A 24,693-nucleotide genomic window follows, 5' to 3' on the forward strand; every position below is an offset into this window, starting at 1 on the left:
ATCCAAAGAAATATTAAGAATATCATCATCAAATACATCATCATCATAATATCATCATTTATCCATCGTAATAAACTTTATGGTATGATATAAAAATAGTCCTCATTGCCTTATATAATTCTAATCTGATCATCTCATAACCGTTCAACAAGCAAGGTACCTTTAAACATGAAATACTTCAAATCTAAGCTAAGTAGCCCAAGTTGTTACCATTCAGGAATTGTAATTTAAACTTCACCTGTTGCTGCTGTTTATTCTATGGCTACAGGTTATATTTTATTCGGTGTGATATTGAAATTGGTGTATATTCATTCATTCATTTCTTCGGGACGTGACAATACAGCGAAGGAGCGCCACCCCTAGTGACAGTTTCTTCGCGTCAGAAGTTGGCGGTCGCCTTTGGAAAGTCCTTAAAGCTCGGTCTTAAGGTTTTACCTGTATCTTGTAGGTACGTGCTCTTATCTTACAATTTATAAAACATGTATCCCACTTACTTAATCAGTAATTTTATATCTCCATCCCTCGCGGAACGCCAACCGCGCCGCGCGCGCGTCGAACAACGTCTATCCACGTTGATAGCGTTCGTTGCGGCTATTGGTGGAAACCCTCGATATAATACTCGCCGGCGCGGTAGCCGTGCAACGCCTGCAGGAGCAAAAAGGCCGCATTGAGTATAACATAAAAAACAATACTTCTATTTAACCTACTATCGATAGTTCAATAACACTAGTTAGAATGACGAAAAAACTACTCCAAGTGATGTTCCACTTGAAGTGGTTTTTTCGTCTTGAAAAGGACGAATTGTTATGGTCTCTTCTGCCGTTGATGATGTTTCATCAACGGCGGCAGAGACCATCACAAGTGAAATCATCCACGGACAAAAACAAGCAACTAAGTAAAACACCATGGATAGAGAAAGGACGATCAAATAAAACATCAACGACAGTAGAAGAATCATCAAAAGAAACGTTAACGATGATTGAAGAATCTACAATACAATCGTCATCAACGGTCAAAGAATCCACAACTGAGACGTCATCGGCTGCCAGGATTCTTTCAGTTGTGGTTTCTTCAATCTAGAATCCCTAAATGAAACATTGTCTACTTTTAAAGAATCCTAAGTTGAGTTGACGGCGATGGTTAAAGAGTGTACAACACAAATAACAAAACAGGAAGATACTAGTTTGTTTATTCAACAACACCAAAATATATCAATAACAACACAAATTACACGTAAACTGCAAGAAGACAAAACAAGTGAGAAGTAAAATATCTGTCGATTTATGAAGTTTGGGCAAATAAGAGCCTGAATATCTGATCACTGATAATAAAATAGAGAAAATAAAATGTAGCTCCTGTTAATATATTTGATTTTGTATTCCATACAGATGATGCGTCGTGTCTTATAGGGAAGTCAAGGAATTGGCCTTTGATAGACTGGAATGGATAATGCTACACCGACAAGAGCGTGGCTCTTAAATTGATGATGATGACAGATGATCCGTCCTTGTTTTGTTTATTTTTATGTTTAGATACGTAAATCATGTGTAAATTAATAGTAGCACGTCCTGTCTTCAAATCTACAACTTCAGAGATACAACGTCCTCTAGCCAGGGTCCTCTACGGTGCCGACATAGTAATTATAAGTAAGGACGCTAATGCTAGAAGAGTGGAGAGAACCACTCGAAAGAGTTTGTTTGAGGACCAGTATACAGGAGACTGCACCTCTTTAAAAAAATCCACGAAATTAAGCTGCACTACACCGAAATGAAGGTACTGCGATGAGTGGCGGGCTGTCACAAGATTGGACATAATTGGTAAATGCCCACATACGAGGCAGTTTTAAGATTACACCCATCCCAGATAAGCTGGCAAAGCCGAATGATGTGGTATGGTCATGTCATGCGTCGACCAACAGACCACATTACAAGAAAAGTGCTTGAAATTAACATAATGCTTAGGGGGCGCGGTATACCCCCTTCTCACCTGGATGGCACTCGTGAAGAACTCCATAATGCAAAACTACAACTAAAGACGGCCCAGGATCACCAGGCCCAAAAGTAAATGGAAATGAGCCAGGAAGAAGACAGGGCCAGGACTCTCTATCTTCGAAAGATGATATTACGATGTTACGAGTATACCATAATATGATAAGATAGACTATGTAAATCGTTTATTGAAAGTTGTAGATTGCATGTTCAGGGTTGTGAATGATGAGTGTTATATATTGGCGAAATGTTAAAAAAGGGACATGTCATCAAATGACAACATGAGTGGACTATTTATATTAGACTACTATACTGGGCGTATTACGGGCGTGAGTTTGTGCATGTGTTAGTTCTTTTTTCTTCGGATAACGATAAAAGCGGACGAGTATTGTTGTTATAAAATGCCATTATTTTCGCTTTTCATGACTAAGCTAAGCATGGTCAACACTTGTCTAGCATGGGTCTATGCAGCACGGTTTAGGGTTGCAACATTATGAGTTTACATTTTCTGCCACAGAAGAATTATTCTTCCGTAGGCATCAAGGTAATCTTTTATTTCGATTAAACAAGAATTAATGTTCACAAAAAACACTAAGACGGTGGAAAAATAATACTGTGGTCAAAAATATCATTATAAAGTCATCATGGGACTTAAACATAGCTGGTGTGGAGTGGGTATATTAGTATACATATACACCTCTGCCTATCCCTTCGTGGATACAGGCGCAATGCTCCAATGACGCATTTGAGTAAATACAAGCTATATATAAGAGATATTCGGTGTTTATGAAAGATAGCGGCAATGATTATTTTTGGACACTTAAAATGTACGGGATAACGCTAAAGAGATAATGAGAGATGATGCCTCATTATAATGAAATATTTAAGACATTGAAATAAGTAGTAAATTAAATGCAAAGCAATGAATTTGAAAATTATCTACAAAAAAAATTAAAGACTAGTGAATGAACCCGCCCCTAGTCGCTCCCAATGCAAAAGTACTTATTGGCGGCATTACCACGCGGGACAGCGATAGGTAGCTTTTCCACCAGAAATGAACTATATTGTATCTGTATCTATAAAAAAAATATGTAGGAATTACTATTACGTAAGTCCTACCACCATCTAACGTCATATTTTGTAATGTTTCAGATACTGAAATCTCATATTTTCACACTCATACTACAAATTGTGTTACTACCGAACAATTCTACATTTCGAATAAGTTGTGCAAATTCAGGAGGATGTCAAAGAATAGATAATCACATCCCCACAACTGACAGTAACAACTCAATAAACTGGAAACAAAGTCACGATTCTAATGACAGTAACAAAACCACAGGGCCAATAAGACGGTATATAGAAGAATGTAAATGTTCCTGCAGCGAATGTTATATCCCTAAACTGTGCTGTATAGACAAGTGCAAAATGTGTGCAATGGCTCAGCTAAGCCGCACGACGTTCTCTTACCCAATACCATATCTCTTTGAAAAAACCAACAAAAGTAATATTAATGCAACAACAACACTACTTTCTCTCTCATTATCATCTGAAAACATCAATATTGAACAAAATGCTATACTACCGTCGCCATTTAAAGAAACGATACACACTTTTCCTATCACATTAGATCAAGAAGGAAACAATACAATGTTGCTATCATTGCTCAATAAAATAAGACCTTTGCAATTGACTACACATGATAATATGCTAAACTCCTCTACTCATTTGTCATTTGAAAACCTGACATACGAATCGCTCATCTCTTCGTTTCTAAAGAAAAAGTATTTTTTACCCGTTTTGTCACCAGATGACAAGGACCTAAATTTGCAAGTCATAACAGACAAGAAGGAAATCGATACACAACCAATCACGTCATTTTCAGACACGCCACAAACATGGACCTTCCCATTATATAATATATATCAGCCATATTTATCTATAACCTCATCATTAAAAGACTCGACATATGGTTCACGTGTACATGATGATGTGACATATTCTCCACGTGCAGACCTACCCAATAATAAGACATATACAAGGCCATATATGTATATTGAACACCTTTCTGACGTTAAATTTCCAATATCAGAATTTGAAGAAATATTGTATTCGAAATATGGCACACCACCGAAAGACAAAATACGTATACCACCACCACTAATGTTAAAAACCGGTACTGAACTATCATCTGTTACATCACATACAAATAATATACAAAACTTACTTGAATCGTTCGAATGTAAATGTTCCTGCAGCGAATGTTATAACCCTAAACCGTGCTGCATAGACAAGTGCAACACGTGTGCAACGGCTCAGTTTAGTCCTACGATGTTCTCTTACCCAATACCATATCTCTTTGAAAAAACTAACAAAAGTAATACTATTGCAACAACAGTACCTCAACAAGCCATGCCATCATCTTGGCCGTATAACAAAACGGTACACTTATTGCCCATCGCATCAGATCAAGGAGGAAACATTACAACGTTGCTATCATTGCTTAATAAAATAAGACCCTTAGTACAAACGATTCTACTTGATAAAATGCTAAACTCTTCTATTATTTCGTCATTTGAAAACCTGACATTTGAATCACTCATCTCTTCGTTTGTAGACAAAAAGCTCTTACTACCAATTTCGTCATCAGATGACATAAAACAAAACTTACAGGTCATAACAGACAAGAAAAAAATCGATACACAACCTACCATCTTATATTCAGAAACGCCAAAAACATGGACTCTCCCATCATATGTATATCGGCTGCATACGTCGACAACTTCACCATTAAAAGATTCAACATATAGTTCACGTGTCCGGTTATATGGTGATGTAACTTATTCTTCACCTACAGAACTATCCAATAACATGTCATATACAACACCATATATTTATCTTGAACACCTATCTGATGTTAAAATACCTTTACTACCAATTTTGTCATCAGATGACATGAAACAAAACTTACAGGTCATAACAGACAAGAGGAAAATCGATACACAACCTACCATTTTATATTCAGAAACGCCAAAAACGTGGACCCTCCCATCATATGTATATCGGCCGCATACGTCAACAACCTCATCATTAGACTCAGCTTATAGTTCACGTATCCGGTTATACGATGATGTGACTTATTCTTCACCCACAGAACTATCCAATAACATGTTACATACAACACCATATATTTATCTTGAACACCTATCTGATGTTAAATTACCTTTATCAGAATTGATAAAAATGTTTCATACAGAATATGTAACACCATCACCAACAGACAAAATACGTATTTCACAACCAATGTTGTATAAAACCGGTACCAGACCATCATCTGTTACATCTTATGTAGATATAATAAATAATATAACATTATTTCAAATTATCAAAGATGCAAAATCAATTCTTCCTACATATACTCATAAACACCATAAAATAAAAAACACGGTTGAATCATCATTGGAATCATCAATAGAGCAAATATTATTCTACGGAAATGAAACAGGAGTATCATCGTTCACATCACATATAGATAGAAATATTACAACATCGTTTAGATTTATAGAAGAAGCTAGATTAATTCCTCCTACATCTAAATACAAAAACCACAAAATTAAAAATTCACTAGAATCATCATTAGAATCATCGATAGAACACATATTATTCGGAAATATGCTGAACAGATCATTAAAAATAAATAAAACGATACCAATAATTTTCTTAAAGGAACCTACAACAACTCAAAGTAAAATACCAAATGACAAAACAATAAACAAAACAAATATTTTATCATTTTTAGAAATAATATCGCCACTAACAAAAAAATTTGATCAAGAAACAGAGTTTAGTAACCCTGCTACCCCAACAAATGTTGTTCATGGCAAAGTAGTATCGACGCCGAAGATAACAAAGCTCTTGCTTCTAACACCACACGTGCCACATTACCACATCATGTACATAAAAAATTTAACTACAACATCAACAATGACCCCACCAATAGCAACAGATAACCAACCGACAACTTTAAAGCCAAACACGACAATACAGACCACCACAACTAAACCAACAACCACTTCAAAAACGACACCAACAACGGAAAAGACCACAACAACTAGACCAACGACAATACAGACCACCACAACTAAACCAACAACAACGACCAAAAAAACCACCACTACAAAAACGACACCGACAACGGAAAAGATCACAACAACAAAACCAACGACAATACAGAGCACTACAACTAAACCAACAACAACGACCAAAACAACAACCACTACAAAAATGACACCGACAACGGAAAAGACCACAACAACAATACCAACGACAAAACAGACCACCACAACTAAACCAACAACAACGACCATAACAACAACCACTACAAAAACGACACCGACAACGGAAAAGACCACAACAACAAAACCAACGACAATACAGACCACCACAACTAAACCAACAACAACGACCAAAACAACAACCACTACAAAAACGACACCGACAACGGAAAAGACCACAACAACAAATCCAACATCAACGACAATAGTAAAGACCACAACAACTAAAACACAACCAACGACAGTAGAAACCACAACAAAACAAACAATACCAACTAAATTAGAGACCACAGATGAAACAACAACGACAAAGACCACCACATCTGAAACAACGTCCACACCAGTAGAAACAACCATAACCGAAGCAACAACGATGAAACAGACCACAACAACTGAAGAAACAACAAAAACAGAAGAGACTACTACAACTGATACTACACCAACGACAGAAAAGACGACAACAACTGACACAGAACCAGCGGCAATAGAGACCACAACTACTCAAGCAACAACAACAACAGATGAGACCACAACTTCTGAAGCAACATCAATAACAGTTGAGACAACAAGTACAGCAACAACAACGACAGAGAAGGCCAGTACGACTGAACCAAGAACAACGACGGAAGAGACTACCACTTCAAAAGCAACAACAACGACAGAGACTACCACAACTGATACAACACCCAAGCCAGAAGAAACACCCATAACCGAAGCAACAACAACGTCTGCAGAGACAACAATTACTGAAGCAACAACGACAAAAGAAAGCTCCATAACTGATACTACACCAACAATAGAAACAACCACCACACCTGAAACAACACGAACGCCAATAGAAACAACCATAACTGAAGCAACAACGACAGTAGAGACCACAATTACTAAAGAAACAACAACAACAGAAGAGACCACAACTACTGAAGCAACAACAACGACAGAAGAGAGCACCACAACTTCTACAACACCAACGACAGAAAAGACCACTACTACTAAAACAACATCCACGACAAGAGAGACCACCATAACTGAAACTTCACCAACAACAGAAAAAACAATCACTACTGAACCAACACCTACGCCAGAAGAAACAACCGAAACCGAAGCAGTGGAGACAACAACTACAGCAACAACAACGACAGAAAAGGCCAGTACGAATGAACCAACAACAATGACAGAAGAGACTATCACATCAAAAGCAACAACAACGACAGAAGAGATTATTACAACTGATACAACACCCAAGCCAGAAGAAACAACCATAACTGAAAAAACAACAACATCTGCAGAGACTACAATTACTGAAGCAACAACAACCACAGAAGAGACCACAACTACTGAAGCAGTAACAACAACAGAGGAGACCACAACTTCTAAAGCAACAACAACTAAAGAGTCCACTACTACTGAGACAACACCCACAACAGTGCCAACCACAACAACTGCAGCAACAACAACAACCACAGAAGAGGCCACAACTACTGAAGCAGTAACAACAACAGAAGAGACCACAACTTTTGAAGCAACAACAACAACAGAAGTGGCCACAACTTCTAAAGCAACAACAACAACAACGACGAAAGAGTCCACTACTACTCAGACAACACCCACAACAGTGCCAACCACAACAACTGCAGCAACAACAACCACAGAAGAGGCTACTTCAACTGTTACTACACCAACGACAGAAAAGACAACTACTACTTTAACAACACTCACGCCAGTAGAAACAACCATAACCGAAGCAATCACGACAACAACTACTGAAGCAGCAACAACAACAGAAGAGACCACAACTTCTGAAGCAACAACAACAATAGAAGTGACCACAACTTCTGAAGCAACAACAACAACAACGGAAGAGTCCAGCACTACTGAGACAACACCCACAACAGTGCCGACCACAACAAATGCAGAAACTATAACCACAAAAGAGACCACTACATCTGTTACTACACCAACGACAAAAAAGACAACCACTACTTTAACAACACTCACGCCAGTAGACACAACCTTAACCGAAGCAACAACGACAGTACAGACAACAACTACTGAAGCAGCAATAACAACAGAGGAGACTACAACTTCTGAAGCAACAACAACTAAAGAGTCCACCACTACTGAGCCAATACCCACAACAGTGCCGACCACAACAACTGCAGAAACAACAACCACAGAAGAGACCACTACATCTGTTACTACACCAACGACAAAAAAGACAACCACTATTGTAACAACACTCACGCCAGTAGAGACAACCTTAACCGAAGCATTAACAACAGTAACAACAACAGAGGAGACCACAACTTCTGAAGCAACAACAACTAAAGAGTCCACCACTACTGAGAGAACACCCACAACAGTGCCGACCACAACAACTGCAGCAACAACAAACACAGAAGAGACCACAACTACTGAAGCAGTAACAACAACAGAGGAGACCACAACTTCTGAAGCAGCAACAACGAAAGAGTCCACTACTACTCAGACAACACCCACTACAGTGCCAACCACAACAACTGCAGCAACAACAATAACCACAGAAAAGGCCACAACTACTGAAGCAGTAACAACAACAGAAGAGACCACAACTTCGGAAGCAACAACAACAACAGATGAAACCACGACTCCAAAAGCAACAACAACAACAACGAAAGAGTCCACTACTACTCAGACAACACCCACAACAGTGCCAACCACAACAACTGCAGCAACAACAACCACAGAAGAGGCTACTTCAACTGTTACTACACCAACGACAGAAAAGACAACTACTACTGTAACAACACTCACGCCAGTAGAAACAACCATAACCGAAGCAATCACGACAGCAGAAACCACAACTACTGAAGCAGCAACAACAACAGAAGAGACCACATTTTTTGAAGCAACAACAACAACAGAAGTGACCACTACTTCTGAAACAACAACAACGGAAGAGTCCACCGCTACTGAGACAACACCCACAACAATGCCGACCACAACAACTGCAACAACAACAACCACAGAAGAGGCCACTACAATTGTTACTACACCAAAGACAGAAACGACATCTACTACTGTAACAACACTCACGCCAGTAGAAACAACCATAACCGAGGCAACCACGACAGTAGAGACCACAAATACTGAGGCAGCAACTACAATAGAAGAGACCACAACTTCTGAAGCAACAACAACGAAAGTGTCCACTACTACTGAGACAACACCCACAACAGTGCCAACCACAACAACTGCAGCAACAACAACCACAGAAGAGACCACAACTACTAAAGCAGCTACAACAACAGAAGAGACCACAACTTCGGAAGCAACAACAGATGAAACCATGACTTCTGAAGCAACAACAACGGAAGAGTCCACCACTACTGAGACAACACTCACAACAGTGCCGACCACAACAACTGCAGCAACAACAACCACAGAAGAGGCCACTACAATTGTTACTACACCAAAGACAGAAACGACATCTACTACTGTAACAACACTCACGCCAGTAGAATCAACCATAACCGAAGCAACCACGACATTAGAAACCACAACTACTGAAGCAGCAACAACAACAGAAGAGACCACAACTTCGGAAGCAACAACAACAACAGATGAAACCACGACTCCTGAAGCAACAATAACAACAACGAAAGAGTCCACTACTACTCAGACTACACCCACAACAGTGCCAACCACAACAAAAACCACAGAAGAGACCACTACAACTGTTACTACACCAACGACAAAAAAGACAACTACTACTGTAACAACACTCACGCCAGTAGAAACAACCATAACCGAAGCAACCACGACAGTAGAGACCACAAATACTGAGGCAGCAACTACAATAGAAGTGACTACAACTTCTGAAGCAACAACAACGAAAGTGTCCACTACTACTGAGACAACACCCACAACAGTGCCAACCACAACAACTGCAGCAACAACAACCACAGAAGAGACCACAACTACTAAAGCAGCTACAACAATAGAAGAGACCACAACTTCGGAAGCAACAACAACAACAGATGAAACCACGACTCCAAAAGCAACAACAACAACGAAAGAGTCCACTACTACTCAGACAACACCCACAACAGTGCCAACCACAACAACCGCAGCAACAACAACCACAGAAGAGGCCACTACAATTGTTACTACACCAAAGACAGAAACGACAACTACTACTGTAACAACACTCACGCCAGTAGAAACAACCATAACCGAAGCAACCACGACAGTAGAGACCACAAATACTGAGGCAGCAACTACAATAGAAGAGACTACAACTTCTGAAGCAACAACAACGAAAGTGTCCACTACTACTGAGACAACACCCACAACAGTGCCAACCACAACAACTGCAGCAACAACAACCACAGAAGAGACCACAACTACTAAAGCAGCTACAACAATAGAAGAGACCACAAGTTCGGAAGCAACAACAACAACAGACGAAACTACCACTTCTGAAGCAACAACAACGGAAGAGTCCACCACTACTGAGACAACACTCACAATAGTGCCGACCACAATGACTGCAGCAACAACAACCACAGAAGAGGCCACTACAATTGTTACTACACCAAAGACAGAAACGACATCTACTACTGTAACAACACTCACGCCAGTAGAAACAACCATAACCGAGGCAACCACGACAGTAGAGACCACAAATACTGAGGCAGCAACTACAATAGAAGAGACCACAACTTCTGAAGCAACAACAACGAAAGTGTCCACTACTACTGAGACAACACCCACAACAGTGCCAACCACAACAACTGCAGCAACAACAACCACAGAAGAGACCACAACTACTAAAGCAGCTACAACAACAGAAGAGACCACAACTTCGGAAGCAACAACAGATGAAACCATGACTTCTGAAGCAACAACAACGGAAGAGTCCACCACTACTGAGACAACACTCACAACAGTGCCGACCACAACAACTGCAGCAACAACAACCACAGAAGAGGCCACTACAATTGTTACTTCACCAAATACAGAAACGACATCTACTACTGTAACAACACTCACGCCAGTAGAATCAACCATAATCGAAGCAACTACGACATTAGAAACCACAACTACTGAAGCAGCAACAACAACAGAAGAGACCACAACTTCGGAAGCAATAACAACAACAGATGAAACCACGACTCCTGAAGCAACAATAACAACAACGAAAGAGTCCACTACTACTCAGACTACACCCACAACAGTGCCAACCACAACAACAACCACAGAAGAGACCACTACAACTGTTACTACACCAACGACAGAAAAGACAACTACTACTGTAACAACACTCACGCCAGTAGAAACAACCATAACCGAAGCAACCACGACAGTAGAGACTACAAATACTGAGGCAGCAACTACAATAGAAGAGACTACAACTTCTGAAGCAATAACAACGAAAGTGTCCACCACTACTGAGACAACACCCACAACAGTGCCAACCACAACAACTGCAGCAACAACAACCACAGAAGAGACCACAACTACTAAAGCAGCTACAACAATAGAAGAGACCACAACTTCGGAAGCAACAACAACAACAGATGAAACCACGACTCCAAAAGCAACAACAACAACGAAAGAGTCCACTACTACTCAGACAACACCCACAACAGTGCCAACCACAACAACTGCAGCAACAACAACCACAGAAGAGGCCACTACAATTGTTACTACACCAAAGACAGAAACGACAACTACTACTGTAACAACACTCACGCCAGTAGAATCAACCATAACCGAAGCAACCACGACAGTAGAAACCACAACTAGTGAAGCAGCAACAACAGAAGAGACCACAACTTTTGAAGCAATAACAACAACAGAAGTGGCCACAACTTCTAAAGCAACAACAACAACGGAAGAGTCCACCGCTACTGAGACAACACCCACAACGGTGCCGACCACAACAACTGCAACAACAACAACCACAGAAGAGGCTACTGCAACTGTTACTACACCAACGACAAAAAAGACAACTACTACTGTAACAACACTTACGCCAGTAGAAACAACCATAACCGAAGCAACCACGACAGAAGAGACCACAACTTCTGAAGCAACAACAACGAAAGTGTTCACTACTACTGAGACAACACCCACAACAGTGCCAACCACAACAACTGCAGCAACAACAACCACAGAAGAGACCACAACTACTAAAGCAGCTACAACAACAGAAAAGACCACAACTTCAGAAGCAACAACAGATGAAACCACGACTTCTGAAGCAACAACAATGGAAGAGTCCACCACTACTGAGACAACACTCACAACAGTGCCGACCACAACAACTGCAGCAACAACAACCACAGAAGAGGCTACTTCAACTATTACTACACCAACGACAAAAAAGACAACCACTACTGTAACAACACTCACGCCAGTAGACACAACCATAACCGAAGCAACAACGGCAGTAGAGACCACAACCACTGAAGCAGCAACAACAAAAGAGGAGACCACAACTTCTGAAGCAACAACAACAACGGAAGAGTCCACCACTACAGAGACAACACCCACAACAGTGCCGACCACAACAACTGCAGCAGCAACAACCACAGAAGAGGCTTCTACAACTGTTACTACACCAACGACAAAACAGACAACCACTACTGTAACAACACTCACGCCAGTAGGCACAACCATAACCGAAGCAACAACGGCAGTAGAGAACACAACCACTGAAGCAGCAACAACAAAAGAGGAGACCACAACTTCTGAAGCAACAACAACAACAACGGAAGAGTCCACTACTACTGAGACAACACCCACAACTGTGCCAACCACAACAACTGCAGCAACAACAACCACAGAAGAGACCACTACAACTGGTACTACACCAACGACAGAAAAGACAACTACTACTGTAACAACACTCACGCCAGTAGAAACAACCATAACCGAAGCAACCACGACAGTAGAGACCACAAATACTGAGGCAGCAACTACAATAGAAGTGACTACAACTTCTGAAGCAACAACAACGAAAGTGTCCACTACTACTGAGACAACATCCACAACAGTGCCAACCACAACAACTGCAGCAACAACAACCACAGAAGACACCACAACTACTAAAGCAGCTACAACAATAGAAGAGACCACAAGTTCGGAAGCAACAACAACAACAGACGAAACTACCACTTCTGAAGCAACAACAACGGAAGAGTCCACCACTACTGAGACAACACTCACAACAGTGCCGACCACAATGACTGCAGCAACAACAACCACAGAAGAAGCCACTACAATTGTTACTACACCAACGACAAAAAAGACAACTACTACTGTAACAACACTCACGCCAGTAGAAACAACCATAACCGAAGCAACCACGACAGTAGAGACCACAAATACTGAGGCAGCAACTACAATAGAAGAGACTACAACTTCTGAAGCAACAACAACGAAAGTGTCCACTACTACTGAGACAACACCCACAACAGTGCCAACCACAACAACTGCAGCAACAACAACCACAGACGAGACCACAACTACTAAAGCAGCTACAACAATAGAAGAGACCACAAGTTCGGAAGCAACAACAACAACAGACGAAACTACCACTTCTGAAGCAACAACAACGGAAGAGTCCACCACTACTGAGACAACACTCACAATAGTGCCGACCACAATGACTGCAGCAACAACAACCACAGAAGAGGCCACTACAATTGTTACTACACCAAAGACAGAAACGACAACTACTACTGTAACAACACTCACGCCAGTAGAAACAACCATAACCGAAGCAACCACGACAGTAGAGACCACAAATACTGAGGCAGCAACTACAATAGAAGAGACTACAACTTCTGAAGCAACAACAACGAAAGTGTCCACTACTACTGAGACAACACCCACAACAGTGCCAACCACAACAACTGCAGCAACAACAACCACAGACGAGACCACAACTACTAAAGCAGCTACAACAATAGAAGAGACCACAAGTTCGGAAGCAACAACAACAACAGACGAAACTACCACTTCTGAAGCAACAACAACGGAAGAGTCCACCACTACTGAGACAACACTCACAATAGTGCCGACCACAATGACTGCAGCAACAACAACCACAGAAGAGGCCACTACAATTGTTACTACACCAAAGACAGAAACGACAACTACTACTGTAACAACACTCACGCCAGTAGAAACAACCATAACCGAGGCAACCACGACAGTAGAGACCACAAATACTGAGGCAGCAACTACAATAGAAGAGACCACAACTTCTGAAGCAACAACAACGAAAGTGTCCAATACTACTGAGACAACACCCACAACAGTGCCAACCACAACAACTGCAGCAACAACAACCACAGAAGAGGCCACTACAATTGTTACTACACCAAAGACAGAAACGACAATTACTACTGTAACAACACTCACGCCAGTAGAATCAACCATAACCGAAGCAACCAGGACAGCAGAAACCACAACTACTAAAGCAGCAACAACAACAGAAGAGACCACAACTTTTGAAGCAACAACAACAGAAGTGGCCACAACTTCTAAAGCAACAACAACAACGGAAGAGTCCACCGCTACTGAGACAACACCCACAACGGTGCCAACCACAACAACTGCAACAACAACAACCACAGAAGAGGCTACTGCAACTGTTACTACACCAACGACAAAAAAGACAACTACTACTGTAACAACACTTACGCCAGTAGAAACAACCATAACCGAAGCAACCACGACAGTAGAGACCACAATTACTGAAGCAGCAACTACAACAGAAGAGACCACAACTTCTGAAGCAACAACAACGAATGTGTTCACTACTACTGAGACAACACCCACAACAGTGCCAACCACAACAACTGCAGCAACAACAACCACAGAAGAGACTACAACTACTAAAGCAGCTACAACAACAGAAGAGACCACAACTTCGGAAGCAACAACAGATGAAACCATGACTTCTGAAGCAACAACAACGGAAGAGTCCACCACTACTGAGACAACACTCACAACAGTGCCGACCACAACAACTGCAGCAACAACAACCACAGAAGAGGCTACTTCAACTATTGCTACACCAACGACAAAAAAGACAACCACTACTGTAACAACACTCACGCCAGTAGAAACAACCATAACCGAAGCAACAGTAGCAGTAGAGAACACAACCACTGAAGCTGCAACAACAAAAGAGGAGACCACAACTTCTGAAGCAACAACAAAAACGGAAGAGTCCACCACTACAGAGACAACACCCACAACAGTGCCGACCACAACAACTGCAGCAACAACAACCACAGAAGAGGCTTCTACAACTGTTACTACACCAACGACAAAACAGACAACCACTACTGTAACAACACTCACGCCAGTAGGCACAACCATAACCGAAGCAACAACGGCAGTAGACAACACAACCACTGAAGCAGCAACAACAAAAGAGGAGACCACAACTTCTGAAGCAACAACAACGGAAGAGTCCACCACTACTGAGACAACACCCACAACAGTGCCAACCACAACAACTGCAGCAACAACAACCACAGAAGAGACCACTACAATTGTTACTACACCAACGACAGAAAAGACAACTACTACTATAACAACACTCACGCCAGTAAAAACAACCATAACCGAAGCAATCACGACAGAAGAGACCACAAATACTGAAGCTGCAACTACAACAGAAGATACCACAACTTCTGAAGCAACAACAACGAAAGTGTCCACTACTACTGAGACAACACCCACAACAGTGACAACACCCACTACAATAACCGCAGCAACAACAACCACAGAAAAGACCACAACTACTGAAGCAGCTACAACAACAGAAGAGACTACAACTTCGGAAGCAACAACAACAACAACAACGAAAGAGTCCACTACTACTCAGACAACACCCATAACAGTGCCAACCACAACAACTGCAGTAACTACAACCACAGAAGAGACCACTACAACTGTTACTATACCAAAGACAGAAAAGACAACTACTACTGTGACAACATTCACGCCACTAGAATCAACCATAACCGAATCAATAACGACAGTACAGACCACAACTACTGAACCAGCAACAACAACAGAAGAGATCACAACTTCTGAAGCAACAACAACGAAAGTTTCCACTTCTACTGAGACAACACCCACAACAGTGCCAACCACAACAACTGCAGCAACAACAACCACAGAAGAGACCACAACTACTAAAGCAGCTACAACAACAGAAAAGACCACAACTTCAGAAGCAACAACAGATGAAACCACAACTTCTGAAGCAACAACAACGGAAGAGTCCACCACTACTGAGACAACACTCACAACAGTGCCGACCACAACAACTGCAGCAACATCAACCACAGAAGACGCCACTACAATTGTTACTACACCAAAGACAGAAACGACATCTACTACTGTAACAACACTCACGCCAGTAGAATCAACCATAACCGAAGCAACCACGACAGTAGAGACCACAATTACTGAAGCAGCAACTACAACAGAAGAGACCACAACTTCTGAAGCAACAACAACAACAACAGATGAAACCACGACTTCTGAAGCAACAATAACAACAACGAAAGAGTCCACTACTACTCAGACTACACCCACAACAGTGCCAAACACAACAACAACCACAGAAGAGGCTACTACAACTGTTACTACACCAACGACAGAAAAGACAACTACTACTGTAACAACACTCACGCCAGTAGAAACAACCATAACCGAAGCAACCACGACAGTAGAAACCACAACTACTAAAGCAGCAATAACAACAGAAGAGACCACAACTTTTGAAGCACCAACAACAACAGAAGTGACCACAACTTCTGAAGCAACAACAACAACGGTAGAGTCCACCACTACAGAGACAACACCCACAACAGTGCCGACCACAACAACTGCAGCAACAACAACCACAGAAGAGGCTACTACAACTGTTTCTACACCAACGACAAAACAGACAACCACTACTGTAACAACACTCACGCCAGTAGGCACAACCATAACCGAAGCAACAACGGCAGTAGAGAACACAACCACTGAAGCAGCAACAACAAAAGAGGAGACCACAACATCTGAAGCAAGAAAAACAACAACGGAAGAGTCCACCACTACTGAGACAACACATACAACAGTGCCAATCACAACAACTGCAGCAACAACAACCACAGAAGAGACCACTACAACTGTTACTACACCAACGACAGAAAAGACAACTTCTACTGTAACAACACTCACGCCAATAGAAACAACCATAACCGAAGCAACAGTAGCAGTAGAGAACACAACCACTGAAGCTGCAACAACAAAAGAGGAGACCACAACTTATGAAGCAACAGCAACAACAACGGAAGAGTCCACCACTATTGACACAACACCCACAACAGTGCCAACCACAACAACTGCAGCAACAACAACCACAGAAGAGACCACTACAACTGTTACTACACCAACGACAGAAAAGACAACTACTACTGTGACAACACTCACGCCAGTAGAAACAACCATAACCGAAGCAACCACGACAGTAGAGACCACAAATACTGAAGCAGCAACTACAACAGAAGAGACCACAACTTCGGAAGCAACAACAACAGAAGAGACCACTACGACTGATACTACACCAACAACAGAAAAAACAACCACTACTGTAACAACACTTTCACCAGAGGAAACAACCATAATTGAAGCAATAACAACGACTGAAAGAACAACAACTACTGAAGCAACGACAACAACAACGGAAGAGTCCACCACTACTGAGATAACACCAAAGACAAAAGAGACCACTACAACTGAAAAAAAAACTACGCCAGTCGAGTCAACCACTACCGAAACAACACCAACCATAATAGAAACCACTACTTTTGAAACCACAACAATGATAGATATATCTACTACAACAACACCCACGACAATAACGACCACAACTTCTGAAGCAGCAACAGAACAGACCACCTTAACTGAAAAGACACCAGCAACAAAGGAGATTACGACTACTGAGACAAAATTAACGACAGAAGAGAGCACTGCAACTGAAGTAACAACAACAACAACAGAAGAGATCACTACAACTGATACTACACCAACGACCGAAAAAACAACAACTACTGAAACAACAACAACGACAGCCGCGGAAAAAACCAGCATTACAACAACAACAACACCAACGACAGAAGAGTCCACCACTACCGAGACAACACACACAACAGTGCCAACTACAACAACTGCAGCATCTACAACCACGGTGGAGACCACCACAACTGATACAACACCAACGACAAAAGAGACCACTACAACTGAAACAATACCAACGCCAGTAGAGTTAACCACCACCGAAATCACAGCAAGCACAATAGAAACCACCAGTAGTGTTACAACTTTAACGAAAGCAACACCCACGCCAGTAGAAACAACCATTAGTGAAGCAACAATGACAATAGAGACCACAACTTTTGAAGCGACAACAAAAACAGAAGATACTATTATTCCTGAAGTAACAACAACGACAGACGAGACCATTACGACTGATAATACACCAACGACAAAAAAGACAACCACTACTGTAACAACACTCTCGCCAGTAGAAACAACCACAACTGAAGCAACAACAACGATGGAAAAGACAACAATTACAGACGCAACAACAACGGAAAAGACCAGCACTACTAAAACAGCACCAACGACAGCAAAGACTAACACTGCTGAAACCACAACTGATACCTCACCAACAACAGAAAAAACCACCACTACTGGAACAACACCCACGTCAATAGATAAAACCATAACCGAAGCAACAATGACAGAAGATACCACAACTTATGCAGCAACGACAACAACAAAAGAGACTGCCACAACTGATACTACACCAACGACAGAAAAGACCAAAACTACTGTAACAACATTCACAAAAGAGACCATCACAACTGATACTACACCATCAAAAAAAACCACCGCTTCTGTAACAACACCCACATCAGTAGAAACAACCATAGCCGAAGCAACAACGACAGTAGAGACAACAATTACTAAAGGAACAACAGAAGAGACGACAATTTCTGAAGTAAAAACAACGATAGAAGAGACTACTACAACTAATACTACACTAACCTCAGAAAAGACAAATACTACCGTATCAGCATTCAAGCCACTACAAACAACCTTAACCGAAGCAACAACAGCGACAGAAAATAAAACCTTCACTGAAGCAACAACAACAGAAAAGACCAGCACTACTGAAACAGCACCAACGACAATGGATGCCAACACATATGAAACAACAACACCAATGAAAGAAGAGTCTATTACTACTGTAATAATACCCACAACAGGAACGATCACAACTCCTGCAGCAACAAGAACGACAGAACTATCTACCACTACTATAACAACACCTACGACAGTAATGACCACAAGTACTGAAGCAACAACAATAGAAGAGACCACTTTAACTGAAACGACACCAACTACAAAGGAGAAAACGACCACTTTTGAAGCAATTACAACGACAGAAGAGACCGCCACATCTAAAACAACACCAACGACAGTAGATCCCACAACTACTGAAAGGACGAGAACGACAGAAAGGTCTAACATAACGAAAACAAAACCAACAATAACAGAAATAATGCCAGCGACAGTAGAGACAACCACTTTTGTTTCCATATCCATGACAGAAGAGACCACCACAACTCCATTAATACCAACGACAGTAGAGACTACGACTTCTGAAGCAACAATAACTATAGAAAATACTACCATAACTGAAACAGCTCCAAAGACAGAAGAGACCACCACGACTGAAACAACACCCACGACCAAAGAAACGACAACAACTGAAACAACACCAACGACAGTAGAGACTTCCACTAATGAATCAACATTGACGACAGCAGAGACGACCACAACTGACACAACACCAACGACAAAAAAGGCCAACAGTACTACGGGAACACCCACGACAGAAGAGATCACTACAACTGAAACAACACCAATGATATTACAGACGACAACAACTGACATAGCACCAATATCAGTAGGGACAAACACAACTATAACAACATCCGCGACTGTAGACACCACTACTACTCAAACAAAACCAACGATGAAAGAGACCAAAATAACTAAAACAACACCAACAACAGTAAAGACTACAACTTCTGAAGCAACAATAACGACAGAAAAGTCTACCATAACTGAAACAGCTGGAAAGACAGAAGAGACCACTACGACTGAAACAACACCTATGACAGTAGAAGCGACGACAACTGTTATAACACCAACGACTGTAGAGACTTCTACCACTGAATTAACATTGATAACAGAAGAGACGATCACAACTGAAACAACACCCGCGATTATAGAGAACACCACTACTCAAACAAATCCAACGACGAAAGAGACCACAACTACTAAAACAACACCAACGGCAATAAATACTACGGCTTCTGAAGCAACAACAACGATAGAAAAGACTAGCACAACTGAAACAGCTCCAAAGTCAGAGAAGACCACCAAGACTGAAACAACACCCACAACTGTAGAGGTAACAACAACTGTAATAACACCAACAACAATAGAGAACATAACAACGGAAACAACACCTCGAACAGTAAAGACCACAACTACTAAACAAGCACCCACGACAGAACGCACCACTACAATATTAACAACACCAACGACAGCAGATACCACTGAAACAATAGCAATGACAGTAGAATTCACCACTGCTGAAACATCACTTACAAAAGTACCATCTACCATAACTAAACCGAATCCAGCGACAGTACAGACCACAACTACAAAAACAACATCAACGACAGGTGTAACAACCCCAATGGAAACAACACCAACTACGACTGATACAACACCAAAAATAGAAAATACCACTACTTCTGAAACATCATCAATACCAGATAAGACCACCACAACTGAAACAACACCTACGACAGTAGCAAACGCCACTACTGACACACCGCCAATGTCAGCAGACACCACTACTACCGAAAGAATACCAACGATAGTAGGGACCACCACTACTGAAACAATCACTTTATCAGTACAATCAACTTTATCGAAAGTCAGAACCATAGATGTGATGACGAAGCTATCGACTGAAGAAGAAACCAGAATTACACCTAATTTATACAAAAATGAATTAAGCCACCAAAAGACAATTACAGATCTTAACGAACCAACATTTAAAAATGAACTAGTTGCTTCACCGTTACTGAATTTTTTTGGATCTCATCCGTTTTCAGATTCAGAAGAACCGTCATATGAGGATAAATCAACTTTATTTCAAGACACTAGTACAAGCATGACCGTAGAATCATCTACTGAAGATGAAACTACATTTTCTATAACGAAATTTATACATGAAGAAAACAGTCAAGAGGATATACCCGATATTTATAAGATGCCATCAGAAATCGATGGTTTGCCGTCTTTATCTGTAATAAACAGCTCTGTTTTATATTCAGATTCAGTAGAGCAATCATACGAGGATGAACCAAATACAACAATAATTGTCTCTTCATTAGAGGACACAGATGAAGATTGGGCCAAAGAGCCAACGTCTGTAAATAATACTGAAGTTTCAACACTTAATTTTCATGAACCAATATCAAATGAAGTAGATAATTCCCATGTACTATCAGAAAGCAACAATTTTATTCTGAATTCAGAAGAGGCATCATACGAGGATGAATTAACTACAACAATGATTTCATCTTCATTAGAAGACTCAAACATGGTTTGGATTGCTAATGCATCAACCGAAAATGAAAATGAAGTCTTGAACCCCGAATTTACACCTAAATTTAAAAGCCCAGATATTATAACTGATCGTTTTGAACCATCTTTGAACGGAACAGATAGTTCACATGTATCATCAATGCAGGATGGGAATTATCTAGTTGCAGATTCTGTAGAACCGTCATATGAAGATAAATCATTTTTATTTCAAGACACAAGCACAAACGTGGCCGTGGAATCATCTACTGAAGATGAAACTACATTTTTTACAACTAAATTTATGCGTGAAGATGACAGTCTAGAGATAGAATCTGAAGTTCATGAAATACCACCAGTAAATGAGGTAACTGATTCACCCTCTTTATCCGCATTCGACAGCTCCTTTTTTTATTCGGATTCAGTAGAGGGATTATACGAGGACGATTTAACTACAACAGTGGTTGTACCTTCATTAGAAAACTCAGACATAGATTGGACTGTAGAGGCGTCTACTGAAAACAATACTGAAGTTTCAAAACTTAAATTTACACCAAAATTTAAAACCCGAGGCAATACAAATGATCGTTATAAACCATCTTTGAACGGAGCGGACAGTTCACATATACCATCAATGTATGATGAGAATTATCCCGTTCCAGATTCAATAGAACCGTCATACGTAGAAAAATCACCTTTATTTCAAGACAAAAGCACAAGCGTGACCGTGGAATCATCTACTGAAGATGAAACTACATTTTTTACAACAGAATTTATGCGTGAAGAAAACAGTCAAGAAAATGTACCCGATATTTATGAGATACCATTAGAAATAGAAGCAAGTGGTTCGCCATCTGTACCTATATTTAACAGCTCCGTTTTACATTTGGATTCAGTAGAACATTCATACGAGGGCGAGTCAACTACAACAGTGGTTGTATATTCATTAGAAGACACAGACATAGATGGGGCCGTAGAGGTATCTACTGAAAACAATACTAAAGTTTCAAAATTTAAATTTGCACCTAATTTTAAAAACCGAGAGATGACTGATTTTCATAAATCAACTTTAAATGAAGAAGATAATTCACCTGTATCTGTATTAAATAGCAATGATTCTATTCAAGACTCAGCAGAGGCATCATACGAAGATGAATTACAAATATCTTCACTCGAAGACGAAGGCATAGATGTAATAATAAAAAATAAATTTGATCTTAGCTCCACTCTCATTGCAGATACGGCAAGAAAATCACACGATAAAGATTTAACCTCAACAATATTTTCATCATCTTCATCAGAAGATACAAGCCGAGATATGACCCTAGAGTCATTGAGTGAAAAGAACATCAAAACTTCAACAAAGGAATATAAAATTGAATTTCATCGCCGAAACATGATACATGATCTTCACGAACTAACATCAAATAACGAAGCAGTTAATCTACCTTCACCATTATTGTTTAGTCCTTATCCCGACACAGATACAGTAGATCTATCATACGAGCATGAATCATCTTCATTCAAAGACACAGGCACATATGTTACCGTGGAATCGCCTAGTAAAGATGAAAGTATAAATTTTACTATGACATTAAAATTTATGCATGAAATAAATAGTCAAGACATTATAACTGATATTCACGAACCATCATCAGAAAATGAATCAACTGTTTTCCCTTCTCTACTCGCATTTGACAACTCTAATTCAGTTGCAAATTTAGCAAAACAAATATATGAGGACGAATCAACTGCAAAAATGCCACTACCTTTGTCTTCATTAAAATACACAAATATAGATGACACTGTAAATGCATCAACTGATGACGAAACAGAAGTTCCTACAACTCATTTTATGCCTACATTTGAGAGCAGAGATATTGTAACTAATCATGAACTATCTTTAGAAAATGAACCAGATGATTCAGCATTACGAACAGCATTTGACGACTATAATCACGTCTCAGGTTCAACTGAGCAACCATACCAGGTGGAATCAATTACCCCAATGTTGCAACATTTTTCTTCATTAGAAGACACAAACGAAAGTTTAAATGAGGAAATCACATTGTTTTTTACAGCATCTACTGTAGAAAATACATTACTTGCGCCTACATTTAACAGCCATGATATGGTAACAGACCTTCTCAATCCATCGTCAGTTATGAAAGAAGATTTCGCACAGCTGCAGTCTCTATCAGCATTAGCCGGATCCAACCTAGATTCAACAGATCAATCTTATGAAAACGAATCAACTACAAAAGAGATACAATTTTCATTAGAAACCACAAACGAAAACGAGACCGTAGAAAGGACGATCGAACAAGTTTCATCTTTAGTACCTCATTTCGGTGGCCGTAATACCGATCCAGATCCAAAGGAGCATTCATACGAAGACGAATCAAGTACTACGGCGGCGTTAGCACTTTCTTCTTCATTAGAAAACACAAACGAAAAAGGGACCGTGAGAATGGCGATCGAAAATGAAACCGCATTTTCAACATTGGAACATACGCTTAAATTTAGCAGCCATGATATGATAACTGATTTTCAAAAACCATCGTCAGTTATGAAAGAAGATGTTGCACAGTTTCTAGCAGCATTAGACAGTTCCAAACCAGATTCAGCAGACC

At 40.5% G+C, this 24,693-nt stretch overlaps 2 protein-coding genes across 2 annotated transcripts in view; one reads left to right on the forward strand and one right to left on the reverse strand.

The window, feature by feature from the left end:
• The window catches only part of LOC126372159 (polyhomeotic-like protein 3), a 476,807-nt gene that overhangs the window by 442,896 nt on the left and 9,218 nt on the right, over positions 1-24,693 (reverse strand). Inside the window, exon 2 of the mRNA XM_050017795.1 lies at positions 495-645. The gene's annotated coding sequence lies outside the window, so the exon portion shown is untranslated. The remainder of the gene's footprint in view (positions 1-494; positions 646-24,693) is intronic.
• Positions 5,973-22,731, forward strand: LOC126372021 (mucin-17-like). Its single transcript, XM_050017520.1, has 3 exons — positions 5,973-6,530; positions 6,885-22,427; positions 22,723-22,731. The coding sequence occupies exons 1-3, from the start codon at positions 5,973-5,975 to the stop codon at positions 22,729-22,731; spliced, it is 16,110 nt and encodes a 5,369-aa protein (XP_049873477.1).

This window comes from Pectinophora gossypiella, chromosome 13 (genome assembly GCF_024362695.1).
Source record: "Pectinophora gossypiella chromosome 13, ilPecGoss1.1, whole genome shotgun sequence".
In the NCBI taxonomy this organism is placed as follows: domain Eukaryota; kingdom Metazoa; phylum Arthropoda; class Insecta; order Lepidoptera; family Gelechiidae; genus Pectinophora; species Pectinophora gossypiella.